This window comes from Apodemus sylvaticus, chromosome 19 (assembly GCF_947179515.1).
Source record: "Apodemus sylvaticus chromosome 19, mApoSyl1.1, whole genome shotgun sequence".
NCBI lineage: Eukaryota > Metazoa > Chordata > Mammalia > Rodentia > Muridae > Apodemus > Apodemus sylvaticus.
The window spans coordinates 17,054,012-17,074,629 of record NC_067490.1 but is presented as its reverse complement, the minus strand read 5'-3'; the positions used below and the strand labels follow the sequence as shown (position 1 = coordinate 17,074,629).

At 40.6% G+C, this 20,618-nt stretch overlaps 1 protein-coding gene across 1 annotated transcript in view; it reads right to left on the bottom strand.

The window, feature by feature from the left end:
- Phyhipl (phytanoyl-CoA 2-hydroxylase interacting protein like) overlaps positions 1 to 19,576 on the bottom strand; it is a 39,400-nt gene extending 19,824 nt beyond the window's left edge. The window contains exon 1 of the mRNA XM_052164162.1: positions 19,271 to 19,576. Coding sequence (XP_052020122.1) covers positions 19,271 to 19,373 — 103 coding nt within the window. The 5' untranslated portion in view covers positions 19,374 to 19,576. The remainder of the gene's footprint in view (positions 1 to 19,270) is intronic.
- Between the last annotated feature and the right edge of the window lie 1,042 nt (positions 19,577 to 20,618).

Here is a 20,618-nt window from a genome sequence, read left to right as displayed (position 1 = left end):
TGCTCTAGAACTGATTGCATTCTGGAAAAAAAAATCCTATACCAATCACTCTCCTTAATCTATAGACTAGAAATGGTTTGCATGAGAATGTAAAGTCACTTCTAGTTCTGATATATGAATCATTAGGATTACCATATTTTGTCAAGCTTAGTTTTCTCGAACTTAAAAAAATTGTCTGTATGTATTTCTATGCATACATGTGGTGCCCACGTGGGCCAGGATAAAGTAGTGGACCCCTGGAATTGGGGTTTTAATGATTGTGAGCTGAGCCACGTGGGTGCTGGTAACTGAACCTGGGTCTCCTGGAAGAGCAGCCAGTGCTCATAACTACTGAGTCTTCTCTCCAGCCCCTGAGTTTTCTTGAACTTTTAATGTTTATTTGTTGGATGTATTTTCTACTACCTCATGATTAAATATCCTTGTATTCAGGATTCTTTTGTCATTATTTCCTTGGAAAAGTTCAGTTCATTGAGTATCAACCAGACAGTCTCTCACTGGAATGTTGTGTAGCCTTAGCCAAATTGTTTCATATACTCTGAAACGTAGATTGCCCATTATGACCAGAAGTTGATGTCAAGTGTCTTCCTTACCATGTCCCACCTTACACACTGATGCAGGAACTCTCGCTTGAACCCAGAGCCTGCTGACTGGGCTAGTCTTATTCCAGGGATCCTCTGCCTCTGCCTCCTGAGGCTGACATTACAGGCTGACCTCTGCATCTACCTGGTATTTATGTGTCTTCCTCTGAGATTCACAATGACATCGGGTATTGGGGACCCAAACTCTAGTCCTCATCCTTGTGCTGTAAAGGTGCTTTTCCCACCCGCCATCCCCTCAGCCCTTCCTGCTGTTCTTGACTGTTCTTTAACACCGCTCATATGCCCTGCTTGCCTGAAAATTACCAGGACTCCAGAAAGTGTGTCTCTCAGCTCCTCTGGCATCGACAGTACCTAAAACAGACAGGCCAGAGCCTTCTACTGTACCCAACTCTCCCATATTGTGTTGGTTTTAGAATCAGAGATTGAGATCCGGTATCTCTGTTACCTTTAAGCCTATGATTTGAGATTACTTAGATTATTTGTGTTCAAATGATTTGCCTTAAAATTGAAGAGAAGTATTTTCCCTACACCAGGACAGGTAAACTGACCAGGAAGCCAATGAAGCTTACATTTTAAGAGATCCTGACTTGTATTTCTTATATTCAAAATATTATGCTGTTTTTCTCAAGGCACTCAATATTGCAATAACTTGACACACCATAAAACCTGGATCCATTGATACCTATAACAATACCACAAATATGCAATTCCAACACAGTAAGTGACCAGCTAGTTAACCAACAGTCCTTAGCCAAGGGACTTGTATGACACAGACTACTGGTATCTACACAAATGAGATTAATTTCAAGGAGACATAAGTTAATGCTAGAACTTTTTTGTATTGTTATTGTTGTTATTATTATTATTGTTGTTGTTATTAATAATAATAATAATTTATTTTTTTGGTTTATCAACTGTAACTTAACAATGACTGAACAGAATGTAAGTTTTCTCTTAGTTGAAAGTTGACATTGGCAACATACCTGGGTTCCTGGGTAGAGAGGACTAAATGTTTTAAAAGAACTAATTTTCAAATGAGACAGGCATGGTGCAATGCTATTATATTTATCTAGGGAAACCTGACTTACATTCTCTCCTTTTTACTTTCTCATTATGAATTCTTATGGGTGTATTTAAGAATATTTTTAATTAAATAATTTTAAAAGATAATTTAGTGTATACTCCATTTTGGGTATTTGTTTTCCATATTTACCCTTCTCTTATGAGATAATTATATATAAAGTGTTTTAAAATGCAGTATACAATAGCAGTATACTAACCACAGAGACCAGAAGGCACAGAAACACCTGAGACCCTCCAAGGGAAGGTGCTTCTTCAAGTAAAAACCACACTGTCTGCTACAGAGAAAATGAAGATGGACATCTTTATGCCCTAGAAAAAAATTAAACTTGCACCTTAAAATATTTAAGTGCTGTTATTGACAAATTACTTCGGTATTTTTATATTTTTCCAATTTTCTCTGTGCAAGCTTGTAAACAAGACAATCTACTGCACTCTGATGTGTTTTCCCTTAAAAATGAGGCTGTGCTCAGAGAGCTGTCATGAAGTTGATAAGCTCAGTGCATCTACCTTCCCCAACAGGAACAGATGGTTCATTTCCCGTATCATTTCAAATTCCCTTCATACTTGATAGCTAAAAGGTGTCTCGGTTTCAAAACAAATACAGGCGATAATGTGTTTTTGTAGAAGGCACTACAGTGTATTATTGCCTGACAACTACAGGCAAATGTAGTTCTTGCTAAGTAAATCTGTACATTACTTTCCTATTCGCTGTGACCAAACACCTAACATGCAACTCGGAGAGGAAGGACGAGGATTTATTTTTGGCTCACTGTTTGAGGACACACAGTCTAACATGCTGGGAGAGGCAGAGCAGTGGGAGCATGAGGCACTGTGCCCACCCACAGTCCGAAAGCAGCTGGTGCTGGTGCTGGTGCTGGTGCTGGTGCTGGTGCTGGTGCTCAACAGGCTTTCTCTTTCCTCCCTCCCATTCAGTCCCAGGTTCTGGACCCTTGCACGAGAGACCCGCATTTAGCACTAGCCTCCACTTACTCAATTAAACCTCTCTGAAGAAGTCCTCACAGACAGTCCAGAAATCTGTCTTCTAAGTGACTCTAAATGCAGGCCAGCTGACAGTTGAGATTAACCATCACAAGTCGACCCCTTGTCAATATAATATCCAAACATGTAACTTTAAAACTGTAATAGTAGGGGATGGAGAGATGGCTCAGCAGTTTAGAGCACGGACTGCTCTTCCAAAGGTCCTGAGTTCAAATCCCAGCAACCACATGGTGGCTTACAACCACTCATAACAAGATCTGACACACTCTTCTGGTGTGTATGAAGATAGTGACAGTGTACTTACATATAATAAATAAATAAATCTTTAAAAAACTGTAATAGTACATATATACATTTTTGAAGCTAGTCTTACTCTCATTGGTAAAGTTCAGATTCTTCTCTGGGTCTTCAGAGATAATGACATTCTTTCCTTCTAGATATAGGGAAGATAGTTCAGGAATGAGTCTTATAACCTACTTTGGAAGAATGTCGGAATTTTTCATGCTGGCTGAAGTGGGTTACTTCAGATGTAAAGCATCAAACCATTTATGCTGACAGAAGGTTGTGACTTACAGTCAACAGACATGTATATTTGTTGGTTATTCATCAGTACAAGAGGATTGGAGATGAGATTATGAGACACTTGGTCCATGCTTTCAAAATGTGTATCACAGTCTAGAAATATGCATATGTGTCTATATGCAAAATTTAAACCCTTACTGCTACACACTTTTTTCCAGATAAGCTGTTTCCCTTTATAACCGAATTTTCCAGGACATTTGCCTTTTTCCTTAACTCTTACTGACTCTTAAGCTCAGTCAAATTTAGTTTCAGTCTCTAGAACTCCAGCAAATATCCTCTTGTCAGATGGCAGCCACAGCTCCTCCTCGGTCCCCTGACTGTCCTCTGACGGGGCTTAGGACACGCTCCTTCCTGCACACTTGCACTGGAGAAAACATCTGAAGTTTCTTCAGGCAGCATGAAAAATTCCGACATTCTTCCAAAGTAGGTTATAAGACTCATTCCTGAACTATCTTCCCTATATCTAGAAGGAAAGAATGTCATTATCTCTGAAGACCCAGAGAAGAATCTGAACAACCAAATGTCACTGTGGGTCACCTGCTACTCCCCTTGTCCTCTACAGTGATTTATTTCTTCATCACACTGAGTATAAAGTACACATAGCTTTCTCTGTTTTCTTATGCTGTCATTTCTAAAAGCCCTTTGTCATACTAACTATTTACTCGGTAAACGTGTATGCTTTTCTCTTGGTAGCCTCCTTGGTCACATGGGCCTCAGGGCATTGATTGTTTTAGAATTAGGTAAGTGATACATGAGATTCCCCCCCCCCCCCCAGTACCTACTCCTTCCCATGCTTAAGAACTTTGTCACACTGAAACTTAGTGTGTTTCAGGGGTCTTCTAAAGACTCTGTCCTGATGAATGCTACACTTCCGAGTGAACCACAAACCTTCACACCTGATAGACATGCAGTGTGATAGCCATTCGCTACATTTCATGTTGTTCTTCAAAGACACCTCAAATCTAACAGCATCTGAAACACAGCATTTAATTGTTTTTCTCCAAATTACTCCCAAACCCAGTATTCTGTCCTATAGCAAATAGCTCTAATATCTACTGAGCTAAACCATCCCTAAAATTTGTACTTCAACAACTAATGCCTGTTAATAATCTTTGATTATTTTTCTAGAATCTCATTTTTTTCCTACATGAAGGCTATGTTCTTACAATGCTTTATTCCAGTGCTCTTTAAAAATATCCATTTCTTCTCATGCTTCAGTCGGTTTTCTAACATAAAAACAATCATCCGTCAATTTATTTATTCACAGGTATATAGGATCTCACTGTGTAGCTTGGGCTGGCCTAGAACCTGCCAGTGAGCCCACAATGGCCTTAACTTCAGGATCCTCTTACCTAAACCTTATGAGTCTTGAGATTAAAAGTGTACAAAACCATACTTAGCTAGATTCAAAACTATCTTTTAAAAAAAACTTTATTTTTGTATGAATGCATCTGCTCAGCAAGGTCAGAAGAGAGGGTAATATCCCCTGTAGCTGAAGTTACATGTAGTTAAGACATGCGCAATGTGGGTGTTGGGAACTGAACTATGGTCCTCTGAAGAAGCAGCAAGCACTCTTAACCTCTGAGTCATCACTCCATCCCCACCCCCAATGATCTTTTAAATAAGAGTTTTCTATAAATATTCTCAAACTTTTAAAAATGACACTGGACTATTAAACGAAATGCAAAAAATATTAGTTAAAAAAATTAAGAAGAATGGTAAGAAATAAGGCTGGGGGGTAAGAGGCAGGGGCCAAATCCCATAGAGTTTTTTTTTTTTTTTTAATACTAGAGAACAAGTGACTGGTATTAGGCATTAGTAACTAGCTGGCATTCCATTTCATTGTCATTTTGCATTTCTGCCAAATTCTTCACAAGCAATGAGAGAGAATACAATTTTAGGGAAAAATAACTGTTCCATCATTACTATATTTTATAAGTTTATGTTTTGGATATATGACCTTACAGTACATCTGCATTTTAAAGTACAATGAAAATAAGATACAAATGATCTGTATAAACAGCATGGATATACATGTAGAAAGACATATACTATTGCGACTAAAATATCTCATGATAATGAGTCTTAAGAGGTCTTTTCATGTCAGAAAATTAAGACCAGAAAAGTATTAAAGCACAGGCAAAGAAGTCTGGACAAATGTCTATAGACTGTGGCAGAGAGGTCTGAGGAAAGGCTCACCAGCTGATCCAGATGAAACTCCTACCAAGTGCTTGTGAAGCTGCAAAGTGTGTGCACAGAGGTGAAGGACACATCGACATCCCACACAAGGCACGTTCTGCTGCTGGAAGCTGCTGCACTGCACTGTATCTGATTATTTATTTATCATTATTCCAAGTTCAAGTCTTATTGCTGTAAATTGTGTCATTAGAATTTCATGAGCAAAGCTTTTAGCAAAGCAAGTGGTTTAAATATTAGTTTCCAAAATCAATAGTTTCTGCTCAATTGAACTACCTTTTGGGGGGGGGGCGGTGGTAATTACTAAAAATAACTTTGAAAGGTCTATTAAAGTTTTAAAGTTTTAAAGTTTAAGTCCCAGAAAAGGCAAGTTGCACCAGAAGACAATGTATAACAATAGATCCAAATGCCCAATCATGACATACAAAATGTTATGCAAAAAGATGCTTGTTAAATAAAGTAAAAGGTTTATTTTAAAATCATTTGTAAGAACAAAATCTAAGTGTAAAAAGACAGTAGACTAAACAAATACCCAACTGAACCCTCAAATTGAGAGCTTGAGGTCCAAAGGATATATTGAAGGGAGCCAGAGATATCCCAGCAACCACACAGCAGTTCACAGCTGTCTGTAAATTCAGTTCCAGGGGCATCTGATGCCTTCACACAGACACACATGCAAGCAAAACACCAATGCGCATTTAAAAACAAAGAAATATATGTTCAAATAGGAACTCAGAAAATAGCTTTGGCAAATATCTTAGTTTCCCTTTAGCTTCCAGTAGCATTATTTTTCTGCGAATCTAAGGTCAAACATTTCAATTGTTTTAAGAATTGATATTTGCTTCAGCAGACTATATTGCTAAGAGACAAAAAAAAAAAAAAAGAAAGAAAAGAAAAAGAAAAAGAAAAGAAAAATTCTAGTGTCTTCCATAGTAAACACGAAAAACTTACCATTTAAAAGTAGAGAAATCTCTGTGTTACAAGGGCTTAGATCATTGTTTCCATGTTGACCATTCCATAGCAATACCTTTTCTAAAAGGAACTATACCAAAAGTTTTTAGATTACAAATCAACCAACCAACTAAATACCAGCTTCCTCTCCTGTCACTTCCATGCTGAATTATCAACATTGACTATTTCCAGATTGTTTTGTTTTTTTTGGGGGGGGGTTAAGTACACAGATACTTCAAATTATTACTAAGTTTATTCTTTCAGATTTCCTTCACTTAACCATTCCAATCTTATTTACTTGCATCAAAAGATATCCAACCCCCAATCTAGCACATTAATCATCATCTTTTATTTCATATACCATCCTGTCAGTATAATCACAAAACACAGATGTTTACCTCAAATGTTGACTAACTATAGCACTCTTTTGGAGGGAATACAAATCCCCCTGGCTCTGGTACTTTCTCTGGACAATGGACCATGGGTTAATATAGTTTCCCAGCCTAAGAAACCATTTGGTCATGCTTCTCAGACCGTTGCTTCTCCAGGTGTAGACCCTGGATTACTAAAAGGACTCACAGGCAAGCCTGGAATTGCTATGTCCAAACTTAGAGATCCATCAGTCTGTGCTTCTTGAGTGCTGGGACTAGGGACATGTCATATCACAGGGGACTTGACCCTACTGCTGATTTCAAATACATTGACAACCTACTCTTTAAAAATGGGATATAAGTGTGAGTTCACTGGTCACTGGATGCCAGAGTAGTTCCTAAAACCCAAGTATGCACAGACTCTTCTTCCCAAAGGTTTGAGTGTAGTTTGTCCCCTAAGGGTTCATGTGTTGGGAGTGCAGCAGTACTCAGTGAAGTTGGAACCAATCAGATTGCTAGGTGGCTAAGTTCACTTGCCATCAAGGCTGAGGACCTGAAGTTCTATCTTCTGGATCCATATGACAAAAGGAGGGAACCAATTCTCATAAGCTGTCCTCTGACCTTCACACAAACACCTACATATGCTTACACTCACAAAAACAAATATATAAACAAATGTAAAAGGCATGATGGGACTTCTTAAGAGGTGGGACTTAGTGAGAGGTCATTTAGGTCACAAGGGTCACTTCTCCAGGAGAGATTAAAGGACTTCTAGGCCCTGGTTAGTTCTTATAAGAGGGTTGTTATAAAGACCTCCCTGGTTTCTTCATGACTTCTTATCTTGCCATGTGACAGTCCCCCAACCCAGTCTCCTTTCAAGATGCCGTGTGCCATGAGGTAAGAAAGCCAGGGGAACATGTACCAGATTCAGCATCATACTATCTAAGGTTTCAGTCATGCAATCTGCGATATAAATAAACCTGGTTTCTTTACAAATTCCTCTGGTTCTGGTACTTTCTCTGGACAATGGACCATGGGTTAACACAGTTCCCCAGCCTAAAAAACCATTTGATCAGGTTTCTCAGAGCGCTGATTCTCTGGGTATAGACCCTAGATTGCTAAGAGTAGTTCATCTGGAAACTTGTTAGAAAAACCAAATTACTGGGCTCCACCCCAGCCCTAATCAATCACAAACTCAGAAAATGGGGCCTAAGAGCTGTGTTCAGGTAGGCCCTCCAGGGGATACATTTTGAGACTCTCACTGACAAGAGATTTAAACTTTTTTAGTACAGGGATGATTAAAGGATTACCAAACATCATTTAGCTTTGTGATTATTTTAAGCTATTTTAAAAACTGGGACACAAATAGCAAATAGCAAATTGGACTGCAGTACCTGATTTGGAGTAAAGATCAAAAATTAAAACTTTGCCTATTACACACCAACTGAAAAAAACGGGGTTCTGTCCCTGTTGTTTATATTCAAGTATGTACAAATACACACTGGATTTCTGAAATCCTTTGGGTATTTGCATGCAGCATTTAGTTCTTTTCAGTCTAGGTTCATGCGTCTCTATTTGGTCCTTCCTCTCAGCAGAAAAATTCAACATGCTAAGAGAGCTGAATGAGTTTTGTGTCCTCTGTTGCTTTGAACAAAATCTCAAACATTTGATTTTTACCAATAAAGACTTGGGAGCCAGATGCTAGGGGGAAAGCCTGCTAGCTCCAAGAGGCAGAGAAGGCACCCAGCTGACTTCCCTCCTCAGCCGACATCCCAAAAGGAAGCTTTCCTTTTTCATGCTTCTCAAACTGAACGTCCCTCCCTTCTACTTCCTGTCTGTCTGTCTGTCTGTCTCTATCCATCCTCCTGGCCTCCTATTACTCTCTCTATTTTTTCCCTATGTTCACTCCCTGTCAATTGGTTGCTTGCTCCACCTCTTGACCTATGGGATGACTTGACTTAATCATGTTTACAAGAAACAGAAGACTCTTGAATAAAATGTGTGTGCTAGGACTGAGCTACACTACAACTAGGAATAGTTTGGGTTTTCTGTTATTTTTCCCCCCAGTAAATAACACAATCTCGGGGTTTACAGTGTGATCAGATAGCCTTCAGTCTCCTACAATTGTACTAAAAATGAAGCCTGGAGTAGCTATCTTTTAAAATACCTATATGAAGCATGGGCAATTATAAAAATTAAGATGTATTCTAGATAGAAAACAAAAACAACTCAAGAACCATTTACCAAGTTTACATGGTTATATTGAGACCAACTTAGTTTAAAATGTCAAAAATTGTTGTTACTTAGCATAGCTAATTTTTCAGCTATCATTGGCCACACTGGCAGCTATCTTTAAAAATGAGACAGATCTGCTATAAAAGCTTTCAGAAATTGTTACTAAAACTAAGTATAGTTAATTTTTTTTGGTCAGGATTTACACTATAGTGATGAAAATTGACAAATTGTCCTTGGATTTTATATGAAAATATTTTGCAAAACAATTATATGATCTCTGACCATTCCAGAACTTTGCAGCGAAATAGGGGCTGAAGTTATTATAAATAAGATAATTAAAATGTGTTAAAAATTAAGTCATCATATCACATAAGAAAAGAGATACCCATGGATTTTTTAAAAAAAATATTAAATTTACATTTCTAGTATTTCAAACTATATGCTAAGTAAATAAGCTCTTATTTAAAAAGTTAAACAATATTGATACATGTCTTCAAGTGCAGAGAATACAGAAGGCATTCAATAGAGTCCTGGCAAACTCAAATGCTGAGTTTAGCTAACATCTTTATGGATTTAGTAATGAGAATGGGGATTATGTGGCAGGGTTCCACGTGTGGTTTTGAAACATTTAAAATGGTAAAGCCACACATGATGGAGAAAGAATTAATGTCAAAGGCAATTATTAATGCCCCATCAATAAGATACTAAGAAATGTTGCGACAAAATATTAGGAGGAGAAGATGAAGTTAAAAACATTGGGAAAGGCAGCTCTTGTAAATCTGCCATCAGATTTCATAAAGAAGTAATTGTCATTGATAAGGCTTAGACATTATGGTATTTGAAAAGTGTTGGATAATCACATATAAACTGTTCTTCTATATTGTAGATGATTTCCCCACAAGCTAACTATAATATTATAGACAAAATATCAAAAATCATTAGCTCAGCACTGTGAAACAAAATGTAAATATTTCAGAGGGAATAAAAATCTTATCAACTAAAATTTTTATAACTATCTTTCAAATGTAAATAACTTTGAAAAACAATTTTATCTAAATCTTTTAGAAAGCTGAAAAGACTCAATCTGAAAATATGTCCACAATATTTCCAGGTTTATAAAATAGAAGTAATTTTTCAGTAATAAACTGCATATTAAAGCTGAGATTCAACATTCATGCAATATGAAATTTTAAGAAAGAAAAGCATTAAAGAATGAGCATTTATAATATGATCAGTAAGTATGTGATTTTCATAAAATGTATTACATGCAGAATGAAAGCTAAACGGACACACTGTCACCTCCCTCCAGATGAAACACTCCACCCTTTATAATTCAAGTGTGGGAGACTTTTACTATTTCTCAGTGAGTCTGGATTAGCAAACTTGGAGAATATACAGTGAAAGAAAAGCTAATCAGTTTGCCATTCCTTTTTATCTGAGTCAGAATTTCAGACCTATAATACAGTGAAAAATAAAGTTCTCTACCAATTAGAAAGTTTGAGAGTAGCTATCTACTAACAAGATAAACTTATACTTAGAACTTAACGATTAGGTTATGCATGGTTAATATATATGTATATATAGTATATATGTATATATAGTATATATGCAGTATATTGTATATATGTACATATAATATGTAATATACATTTACAGTATACATATACAATGTACAATATGTATTATATATTACATATACACATATGTATATTACGCATTACAAGTTACTTGTTAACCAGCTCTAAGAAGCTTTTAGTGTACTCTCCTATCCCAGGCACACTTCCTTCCCCCAGCAACACCACACCCAGTGTACCCTGAGAGCATGAGTTCACACACACACATGCGTCCAGCCTGCTCGCATCCCTATCAGAAATGCCTGTCTTCTACTTCTCCTCCTGTGATATATTACTTTTAACATCCAGAAAAACGTTGCTTCCCAAACTGACAACAGAGTTAACACGCTTTCTCCACTTTATTCGACTTACTTTGAATGCAGGATCCAAGTAAATATGTACTCTAGGAGCCTTCCTTCTACCTCTGCCTATTCTGAATATAAACTCTTAAGGTTGGACCACATATGCAAATAAATAACAAAAAATAGCATGTAGAAGAACAGTAGGACTCTCTTAGGTTTTATCTTTATTTTATGTGTAAGTACATGTGCGCCGTGTCTGCAGGGGCAGGGGAAGGTTTTGGATTCCCTGAAACTGGAGTTAAAGGGTTGTGAGCCACCATGTCAGTGCTGAGACAAACCTGGGTCCCCGAGAAGCGCCTGTAATGCTGAGCCGCCATCTCTCTTGCCTCAAAGCAGGACTCATATTAATTACTTAAGATCAGTGTTGGTAAATTAATCCCCAGAGAACAAAATGGCACTGTCCTCTAGTATTACTTAGACCACCCACTAAGGATGGTCTGTGACCTGTCAATCTCTGAGCCACTCATTTAGAAACTTAAAAGAATATTAGTTGATTTTTGTGTGGTGACACCTTTGTCATTTTTGTTTTCATTTTCATTGTTAGTAACTTGCATTTATCAGGTAATGGCAGGTAGGAAATTTGTTCAGTCTTTTACTATACACGGTTAAAAGACTATAGACAACAAAATGATAAGACGTTGACTCTTTTTGAGACTAGATCTCATGTAGCTCAGGCTGACCTTGAATTCCTGATCTTCTTGCCTCTACTTCCCAAGTTTTACAATGACTCCACAATGAATACATGTTTCATCATGCCTGGCTCAACTCCTCTTTAGTAGTATGGTTTAGAATAAAGAATATGATATATATGTAAAAATCGTATATATTATTTATTAGTACAAATCAACATGTATTCAGGGACTTGAAAGCATATTAGTATTAGAATTAGTACAAGTTCACTTGGATATGTCTGCATATAGAAACCTTCCTTCCTTAAATTCAGACTCCAGGACCTACAAGGTCATCCATCTTAGAGTAACCCTATACAAGACTAACAACTGCATTATTTAAGTTCCTATGGGTCTCTGTATAATGTATATAATCTCAAAACCTTGGTAATATGCAAAAGCAAATCAGTCTACAATTTTCTTTCACAAACTTTAACGTTATCTTGTCAAGTGGGGTTAGTTCACAACCAGTCTTATAGTAGGTGTTAGTGCATACTTTAAATGGTCACAAAGTAACTATTTTAAAGGGCTTGTGGGTTTGTAGATTATGCAGTTTCTGTGACAGCCAGTTACCTCTTCTCTAAGAACACTCTAGCCATAGATAATATGTAATTAATAGAAAAATTAAATTTATAAACATAAATTTATTATATTTATATGAAACAGGCATGTCTGTGTTCCAGTATGGTTTTACATATATCAACAGGTGGCAGGCTTGGGGATCTGGCTCAATGACCATGATAACTAACTTGTGGTTTACATCATAGACATAAAATACTGCCATCAGGAACTGGTCACATAATAAATGTGCAAGATTATCTTGGTTCTTGTTGGTCTTAGTCAGTAACTTTTAAAGTTTTAAAGGCTGAGAAATTCATCAACTTTCGACTCCTGGAAGACAAGTTTTCATCAAAACCAAAGGTGTGCCTCATCTTTAATGGCAGATGACTAGTGAATGAAGCTATAATTCTGTGATATTAATAGGCAGCAAGCCCCTGTGTGCTGTAGAAAACAAAACAAAACAAAAAGATGTATTCATAGAAGTTGCCTCTACCACTGTAGCCAATATTGTGTATACAGGAACTCCCCAGAGCAGCTTAGTAAATGGACCACAACCACAGTTCAAATGTTCATAAAACAGCAAACTAGCTACAGATGCAGTTGAGATGCTCTTTGTTCCATCATAGCTATGATGTGACTTTGAACTACCAGACTCTTGTTAACATCTTTTAACAAACCTGGATTGCAGACTTAGTTCATCTTTGGGATTCAACTTTGGCCTTCCCCAGACTGTGTTCACTTTTTTCGTCGGGGAGAGAAATACAACAAAGCTCTTCAAAGACCACTCTAAAACTGATGGCAAATCCAAACTTCTTTCTTCCACAGAAGTTCTGGTCTCCCTAGTGACCTGGGTGTTTCCCATGACTAATTGTTCTCTCTGTTCTAGAACTCCTCTTCAGGGAACACAACTGAAGAACACATGCTATGCTTCCAAGCGCTTTCCTAAAGTTGAATTTAAACTGCCTTAGCTCAAATGCTTTTTTGTCTTTATAGTAATCCACCTAAAATGCCTCCCAAGATTCCAACACTATCTTTACATAGATGAGCAAAAGTACCTCTATTTCACGATCTTCTTTAAAGCAGCAAAGAGTTGTTTGTTGCTATCAACTAATAATTCTAAAACATCTCTCACTAGAGTATAGGTATTCTACATGTCTGATGGAAACTTTCCAAACATTAATTTTCTTCTCAAAGATATGTATATAAAACACTCCTTTTCAGTAAGACAATTCAGTTAAAAAGTCTGAACTATAGAGTAAAACAAACGAAGAAAAGGATGGCCCTAGAGGGAACATGCATTCCCTTACGGCATTCCCTCTGAAACAGTGGCACAGCAGTGCACAGTACTATTCCAGCCACACAGTGGCTAGGAAGCAGAGGGGCTCTTCTTGATGAGCATGTAGAACTGAGACCCAACATCTGAAGTTTAAAAAAATGAAGCTTATCAAGATGTCATGAAACATTTACTTTGCCTCATTTTTCCTCACTGATAATTGATTTCCAGCTTTGCAGACTTAGAGTTTGAGTTATTCCTGATCATATTCCACACTGCCTGGAATGCTGTCCTGAGGTCTGTACTTGTGCATCCTTCTGCCCTGCCAATACCCTGCATTCTGACACCAGGGAGCAGAGCATGCTAAAGCTCTCTGCACATTTAAACCCAGATGTTCCTGCTTTGCCATATACTTCTGCTTCCAGTCTTTGCAAATGCTGACATTTTTTCCTTAAATGTTTATGTATAAACATATTCTACTCCATGAGCTATTACAGTAATTACAGTCTAACAGTAACAAACTATTTTAAATAGTTAAAATATTAGGTATATATTTTAGCACAGTAATAAGATAACTGAAGAGATTAATAAAGAATTAAGAGATTCTTAGGAAGACATTTAAGATACATTGAAAATAAACCCAAGAAAGAGATATATTCAACAAGGCGAAACTTGAATTTTGAAACTTTTCCTGAGGGCAGAGAAGTCAATGTAGAAACTAGAGTGTTGTGCTTGCAGCAAGTGAATCAAATGCTGGGATTGCTGCAGCTGATTTATAAATAAAAAGCGAGCAGGGAGAAGACTCACTTGAGTGAGAGGAAAAGCAAGGTGGGTCAAAGGAGCAGGGAATATTAGTGAAGACAAAACCAAGTGGCCGGCATGTGTCAACACAATGCTCTGCCCAGAGTGAGGCTCTAAGGGGCCTGCCTGGGCAGCCAGTCAAGTGCCAGTTACTGCTTGGGCCACACACATTCTGCCACTGGAGGGAGTCTGTTCACAGTGCCTTTGATGTGACTTTCCCTCTAAAACTTCTTGGTCTTCTATGGAAATGAGATAGAGCTCCTACCAAGAGTTAGAATCGGTTTGACACAGCTGATGGCTTTCTTGTTCCTGTGCTTCTTTTAGCTTTTATTCATTTCATTTGGGTTCTTTGCTCCCTAATGAAAACGTGCATCCCCCTCACAGTGATATCTGAGGCAAAGAAATGAATACAGAGCCATATGACACGGAGCAGGGCAGCTGTTAGGAAAGGGTATGAAGGAGAATATTGTCAAGCCAGGGTAGAGGGGAGCTGAGGCAGACACTGGTTTAAAGAGCGCTCAGGTCAGAAGGCACAGGGAAAGCAGGAGCAGATGTGAACTGGAAGCCGAGAACAGCTTCTAGAACTAGGAGTGACAACAGGGTTACTGTTGGGATACTGCCAAGCAAAGGGTCTCAATACCACCACTGAGATTTTTTTCAATTTGCCCTTAAAATTCAGAATTTATGGTTGTCAATAATTTCTCATGAAATGTTTTCCTAAGCAGCACACAACTAAATTGTTACAGGGTTGCAAGTATTGGCCACATACACACACACACACACACACACACACACACACACACACACACAGAGAGAGAGAGAGAAAGAGAGAGAGACAGAGACAGAGACAGAGACAGAGAGACAGAGTTAAAAAGTACTCGGTTCAGCTCAAGAGAGTACATGGAAGATAATATCCCACTCCCAATAATTTTTCTCTATTTTACAACAAGAATTGTGGTATATGCTACATAATACTTCATTTTACATTTCAAAATCCTATATGACATTACTATGCCTGTTTTGCATGGGAATGCCTCTGGCTAAGACAGGTTAAGTAACTTGCCCGTGGTTACAGGGCTAACAAGGGCCAACCATCTAACCTGGCCATGTGATCTCAAATGGTATTCCTGCTATTCCATGCTGCACGTCAGTGGGACTGAGTCATGATTACTTCACATTCTTGCAATGAAGGCATTCAAGGGACGCATTCCAAGTGCTCTTCGCAGGTGTTTGCTTTAGAAATGTTACTACAGGCCACCTAATTCGGACCGAGCCATTACACACTTGGGTTATTATGCTCCCAGAGTTAAACTGTGTTCAGTTCATATGTCAAAAGCATAAAAGGAGGTTTCAGCTCCTGTAATTTAAGTAAACAGGTTGCTTAAAAAGATCTATGTTTTGAATATATAAACAAGAAAAATTTCCCTTCTCTTTCTCCACCAAATGATGATTACAAAGAAACTGTAGTTTTCTTAAGTTATATTCACTTGCTAAGTAGCATCATAAGCCTCATACCTAGAGGTGTTGACACCATATCTAGACAGTCATAAAATGACCTACTCAGAGGGATAATGACTGTTAACGAGAGAAAGTGGAGGGATGTGTGTGTTAATACTATTAAAAACTAGTCTTTTCTACTTCTCTATAACAATATTGTTAGCTTGAAGAAACACATAGAGATCTATCTACCTTCTCTATCTATCTATTGGTCTGTCCGTCTGTACGGCTATCTATCTATCTATGGCAACATGTGAATAAACCCTTTTCAGAAAGGAAGAGAAGTCCGTGCCCACATGCACACACACACACACACACACACACACACGTGTGTGTGTGTGTGTGTGTGTGTGTGTGTGTGTGTGTGTGTGTGTGTAATAAAAACATGAGAACCAGAATTGATATAGAACTGTATAGGGGCAGTGAGATTTTTTTTTCTTTTTTCTTTCTTGTCACAGGTCAGCAGGTGCCTCATGCTATTGTGGGAAGAAACAAATTAAAACTGGATTCCCATTATTACTGATATTTTCAGATGAAAGACACGATTTTTTCCCTCCCATTAAAAAAAACATTATGAAACTACATGTTACATTCAATATAAGTACGCCAGAGCACCCTAGAGCTAGGAAAAGAAGTACTTGGCTGGTTAGAACAGGGATTAACAGTGCCCCCATAGCTACTGTACATATTCCAACAGTTTCCTATCATGAATCCTCATTTTGAACTATAGTGACTAGCACATGGGCAGGAACCATGTACCAGCAACAAAGCAGACATCCCTAGGAAAGACTACTCACAAGGATATACGCATGTGCACTTACAGGAATCCTCTTGCTTTATTAAAAATCGAATGCATGGCTATCTGAATTCAGATATTCTCCCAAGATTACTAAATATTTTGAAAAAACTAAAAAATAAAAGGAAATTCTGTGAGATGATGCTAGTAACATAAACTACCATTTAGAGGAAAAATCAGCTACAGACAAAGCATAAAAGAGGAGAGCCGATGAAATGAGAGACAGTTATGTTTTACTAGGAACCATAGCTTGTGACTCATGAAACATGCAGAGCATGATACAATTCAAAACCTCTGCAAGTAGAAAGGAACGGACATCAATGATCACCCCATACTTTGCCCTGGACTACTTTATTTCGTTTCCAAGGAATTTATGTTTCCTTTGTCAGTGACCAAATTAGCAGGAGTAAAATGGAAGGGTAAAAAGTAAGCCACAAAGAAAAGTACATACTCCCATATTCATAAAATAAAACTATAGCTTTGTAGACCTAACACACACACACACACACACACACACACACACACACATATGTTCAGCTACGTCTGCTGCTGGAATCTTTCCTTTCTGCTCTGTATTTCCATTTGAGGGGCTGTGGGAAGGAAAGCGAGTGGAGTCCTGGGAGCAGACACCATGCATCTGGAAATATCTCAATATGAAATCGAACTAAGGAAAGTCGTAATACACATTGAATGCAGCATACTACAAACCGGTCTATAAAAAAACCTGTGCCTGTTCCCTCTAAATGACTGTCATGAAGCCAACATACTGATTAGAAATTGCCATCTATTGGAACAGGGTCACAAGGGGAGGGTGGGACGTAGGCATGTGACAGTCTGTCCATGGAATGTCTCCATTTTCTTTCACATTTTTCAAGACATGGCTCTTTGTAACTCCTTGGTTTAAACTACTTTACAAAATGAAGCCTGACTAGTCTAGAGTACTATAAATAATTATTGTTAGAGCTATCGCTTGATCCCAACATCCCCCTCAATTAAATGTTACATAATTTGCTCCTTTTGCAGGATTCATAATGGCAATTGAAACAACTAAAAATGGATCCAAAGAGCTACTACTCCAGAACAGAATATAGTAAAAGCAGAACTAACTCCCACACCATGCATTAGTACTCTGAACTTCATTAAACAAACATTTCCCCGACCCCTGTGATAAACACAGAGAATGCAATCCTAAAAACTGAAATTATTAAGGTCTGAGGAACAGCATTAGGTTATCTAGATCCACTTACTATTTGAACGAGCATTTGATAAACCACTGAATCAAATACAAATCAAATCTACTTTGGTTAGAATCTTGGTTTTCTCCGAAACCAAATCTGAGAAAATAAAAATAGCTGCGGTTTACAAAGATAATCTACCGACAAAGGAAATAAGCAGCCTTTACAAGAATACTTAATCAGGCTACACCTCTTTTATAAGTTAAGGTTTGTTGTGTTCAAGGGAATTTTCATTTCGAGATTATTAAAAATAAATTCATACTAACAATTAAAAATTATTAGTAAGCAGGACTTTAGTGCTCAGTCGACTTAAATGTTCAAGCTAGCAACGCCTAAACCAGTTTTTACCACTTCAATGCCTTTAAACAAACAAGATCTATGAGTTCCTATTGTTTCCTATGAGTTATGCTGCTAAATTTTATGACCTTACCGTGCACCAATTAATATCTCTCATAACTTTTCTTTAAAATGCTTTATAACCATTACTCACATACAGTTAAACATTTTCACTGATAACCAAGTGTTTCCATGTCAACCGGTTTTCCCATATTATATGCAGAATTTAACAATTATTTGGCCAATCAGCAATCAGACGACTTCTTTACAAATGAAGTTTTATTCCAAATCACCGAAACAACACTTATCCTCCAACACACCGTTCTGTGCCCAACACTTACCCTCCAGCTAGCCCAACACACCATTCTGTGCCCAACACTGATCCTCTAACTAGCCCAACACACAGCGCTGTGCCCACACTGCAGAGTACTAGCTGGCACTTCAACACTAGGACCCTGTGATCAATCATTTCCTTTTTTTCGTAGACTGCCAACTTTAACAATAGAGTACTGACACATCAACACACAATGCTGTGTGCTGCACACACACCGAATCGCAGCAGACTTAGGCCAATTCCTGTTCGGATTTTTGACAGCCTCACAATCGCTCCCTGCCCAGGGCCAAGAGCCTAGTGCCTGTCCTTGGTGCTGAAACGCAGCTTTTCTGCCCCCGACTAAAATACTATAAGGCTCACCCCAGTTAGGCACTTCTGGGGTTCAGAGGTTTGCAAGGGAAAGGTTAAGTTTCTGGCCCAGCCTATCTAGCCTTCGTGGTGGCGGCTAAGTCTCCGGCCGGGAGATCCCGGACCTGTCTGCTGCAAAAGAGGCAGCACCGGGCCGCGGACCCGAGAGGCGCCCTCTCCACAGCGGAACATTCTCCCGCGGATCCGAACGGTTCCTTCTTCCCAGCGGAGCCCTCTCCGCGGACCCATCGGATCCCTCTCCCCCGGTAGCCTTCTCCCGCGGACCCGAGCGGCGCCCTCTCCCACAGACCAGAGAGGCGCCCTCTTCCCCTAGCAGCCTTCTCCCGCGGACCCGAGAGGCGCCCTCTCCCATGGACCGGACCCCTCCGCCCGCGTCCTTTTGTCTCCCGCCGGTGCCTCCGTGCCTCACCATCACGGTCGCACAGCTGGATGGCCTCCAGGCTGAGGTTCTTGATCTCCTCGCACGGGCTGCTGGGGCTGCTGAGGGCATGGTCCAGGCGCGGCACCTCCATCTTCGCGACCCCGCGTCGAAGCCAGGCGCCAGCGGCCGGCGGGGCGAAGGGCGGGAAAGGCCTGAGACGGCTGAGGACGAGGGCAGCCTCCGGTCCGGAGTCGCGGCCGAGGCGGCGGCGGCGGCGGCGGCAGAAGCTCCTCCGAGTGCGCAACTCGTAGACTGAACGCCGGCCGGCGCGAGCGCGGGAGGAGCGCGCTCTCGGCTGAAGGGAGGGCCGCGCACGCTCACGGGGCAGGCGCTGGCGGTGGACGCGCCTACCTGCCTGTACACGGGCTCCGCCCCTTTCCTACTGCGCGCAGACCCCGCCCCCTGCCTGCCGCGCGCACGCGCGGGTTGGGGGGGGGGGGGACAGGGTGTCCGTGGACGCGCCTACCTGCCTGCACACGGGCCCCGCCCCCTTTTTTTTTTTTTTTACCGCGCGCGGAGCCCGCCCCCTGCCTGCCGCGTGGACGCGCACCGTCGCGCACGCGCCCTCCGCTCTCCCCACGCGCCCAGCCAGTGGCGCGCCCAAGCTCCGACACGCCTCCGTCGCGTTCCCTCGCTCTGCGGCGCGCACCCGCAACCCACCTGCGGGCGCCTAGACCGTACCTCGGCTCCTGGCGCGCGCACGCGCATGCGCGCCCCGCCGCCTCCCTTGCGCATCCCGAACCCCGCCTGCCGCGCGCACGCGCCCTCGGCTCTCCCGGGCGTTGCAGCCCGCGCGCCTTCTCACGCTGGATGCGACCGAGGATGGAGCGCGCGAGGAGCGCGGGCTGTGGCAAGCTGCTCGGCGCGGCGCGCTCGCCCGGTGATGGAGATGGCTGCTAGGCTCTTTTTACAATGCCAGGTAGAGCCGGGCTGCTACACCGGGGCTGCGGCGAGGCGAGCACGCGCTGGTTGCTTGTTGACCACACATTGGGAAACTGAGGCCCGAGCCGCGTAGGGTTCCCTTTCCCGGCTCTGCGAGCCCAGCCGACGTTCCTCACGGGGCCCCGCAGTGAGGAATGAGCCGCCACCTGAGGACTGCACCGAGCAGGGGAGCGCGAACTCAGGTCGGTGCTGCGGGACAGGTGAGGCAGCAAGGAAGCTGGCGGCTGGCTGCTGAGGAGGCGGCTTCCGGGTGACAGCCACTTGTCAGCTCGCCTTCTCACCCACTCAGCTAACAAACAAGTCTTCAGTGCTCTCCCTGGGCCGGGCATTGTTCTGACTGAAAATGCAGGCTGAAGCACATCACCTGTTCTTTGTTACCTTAGAAAATGAAAGG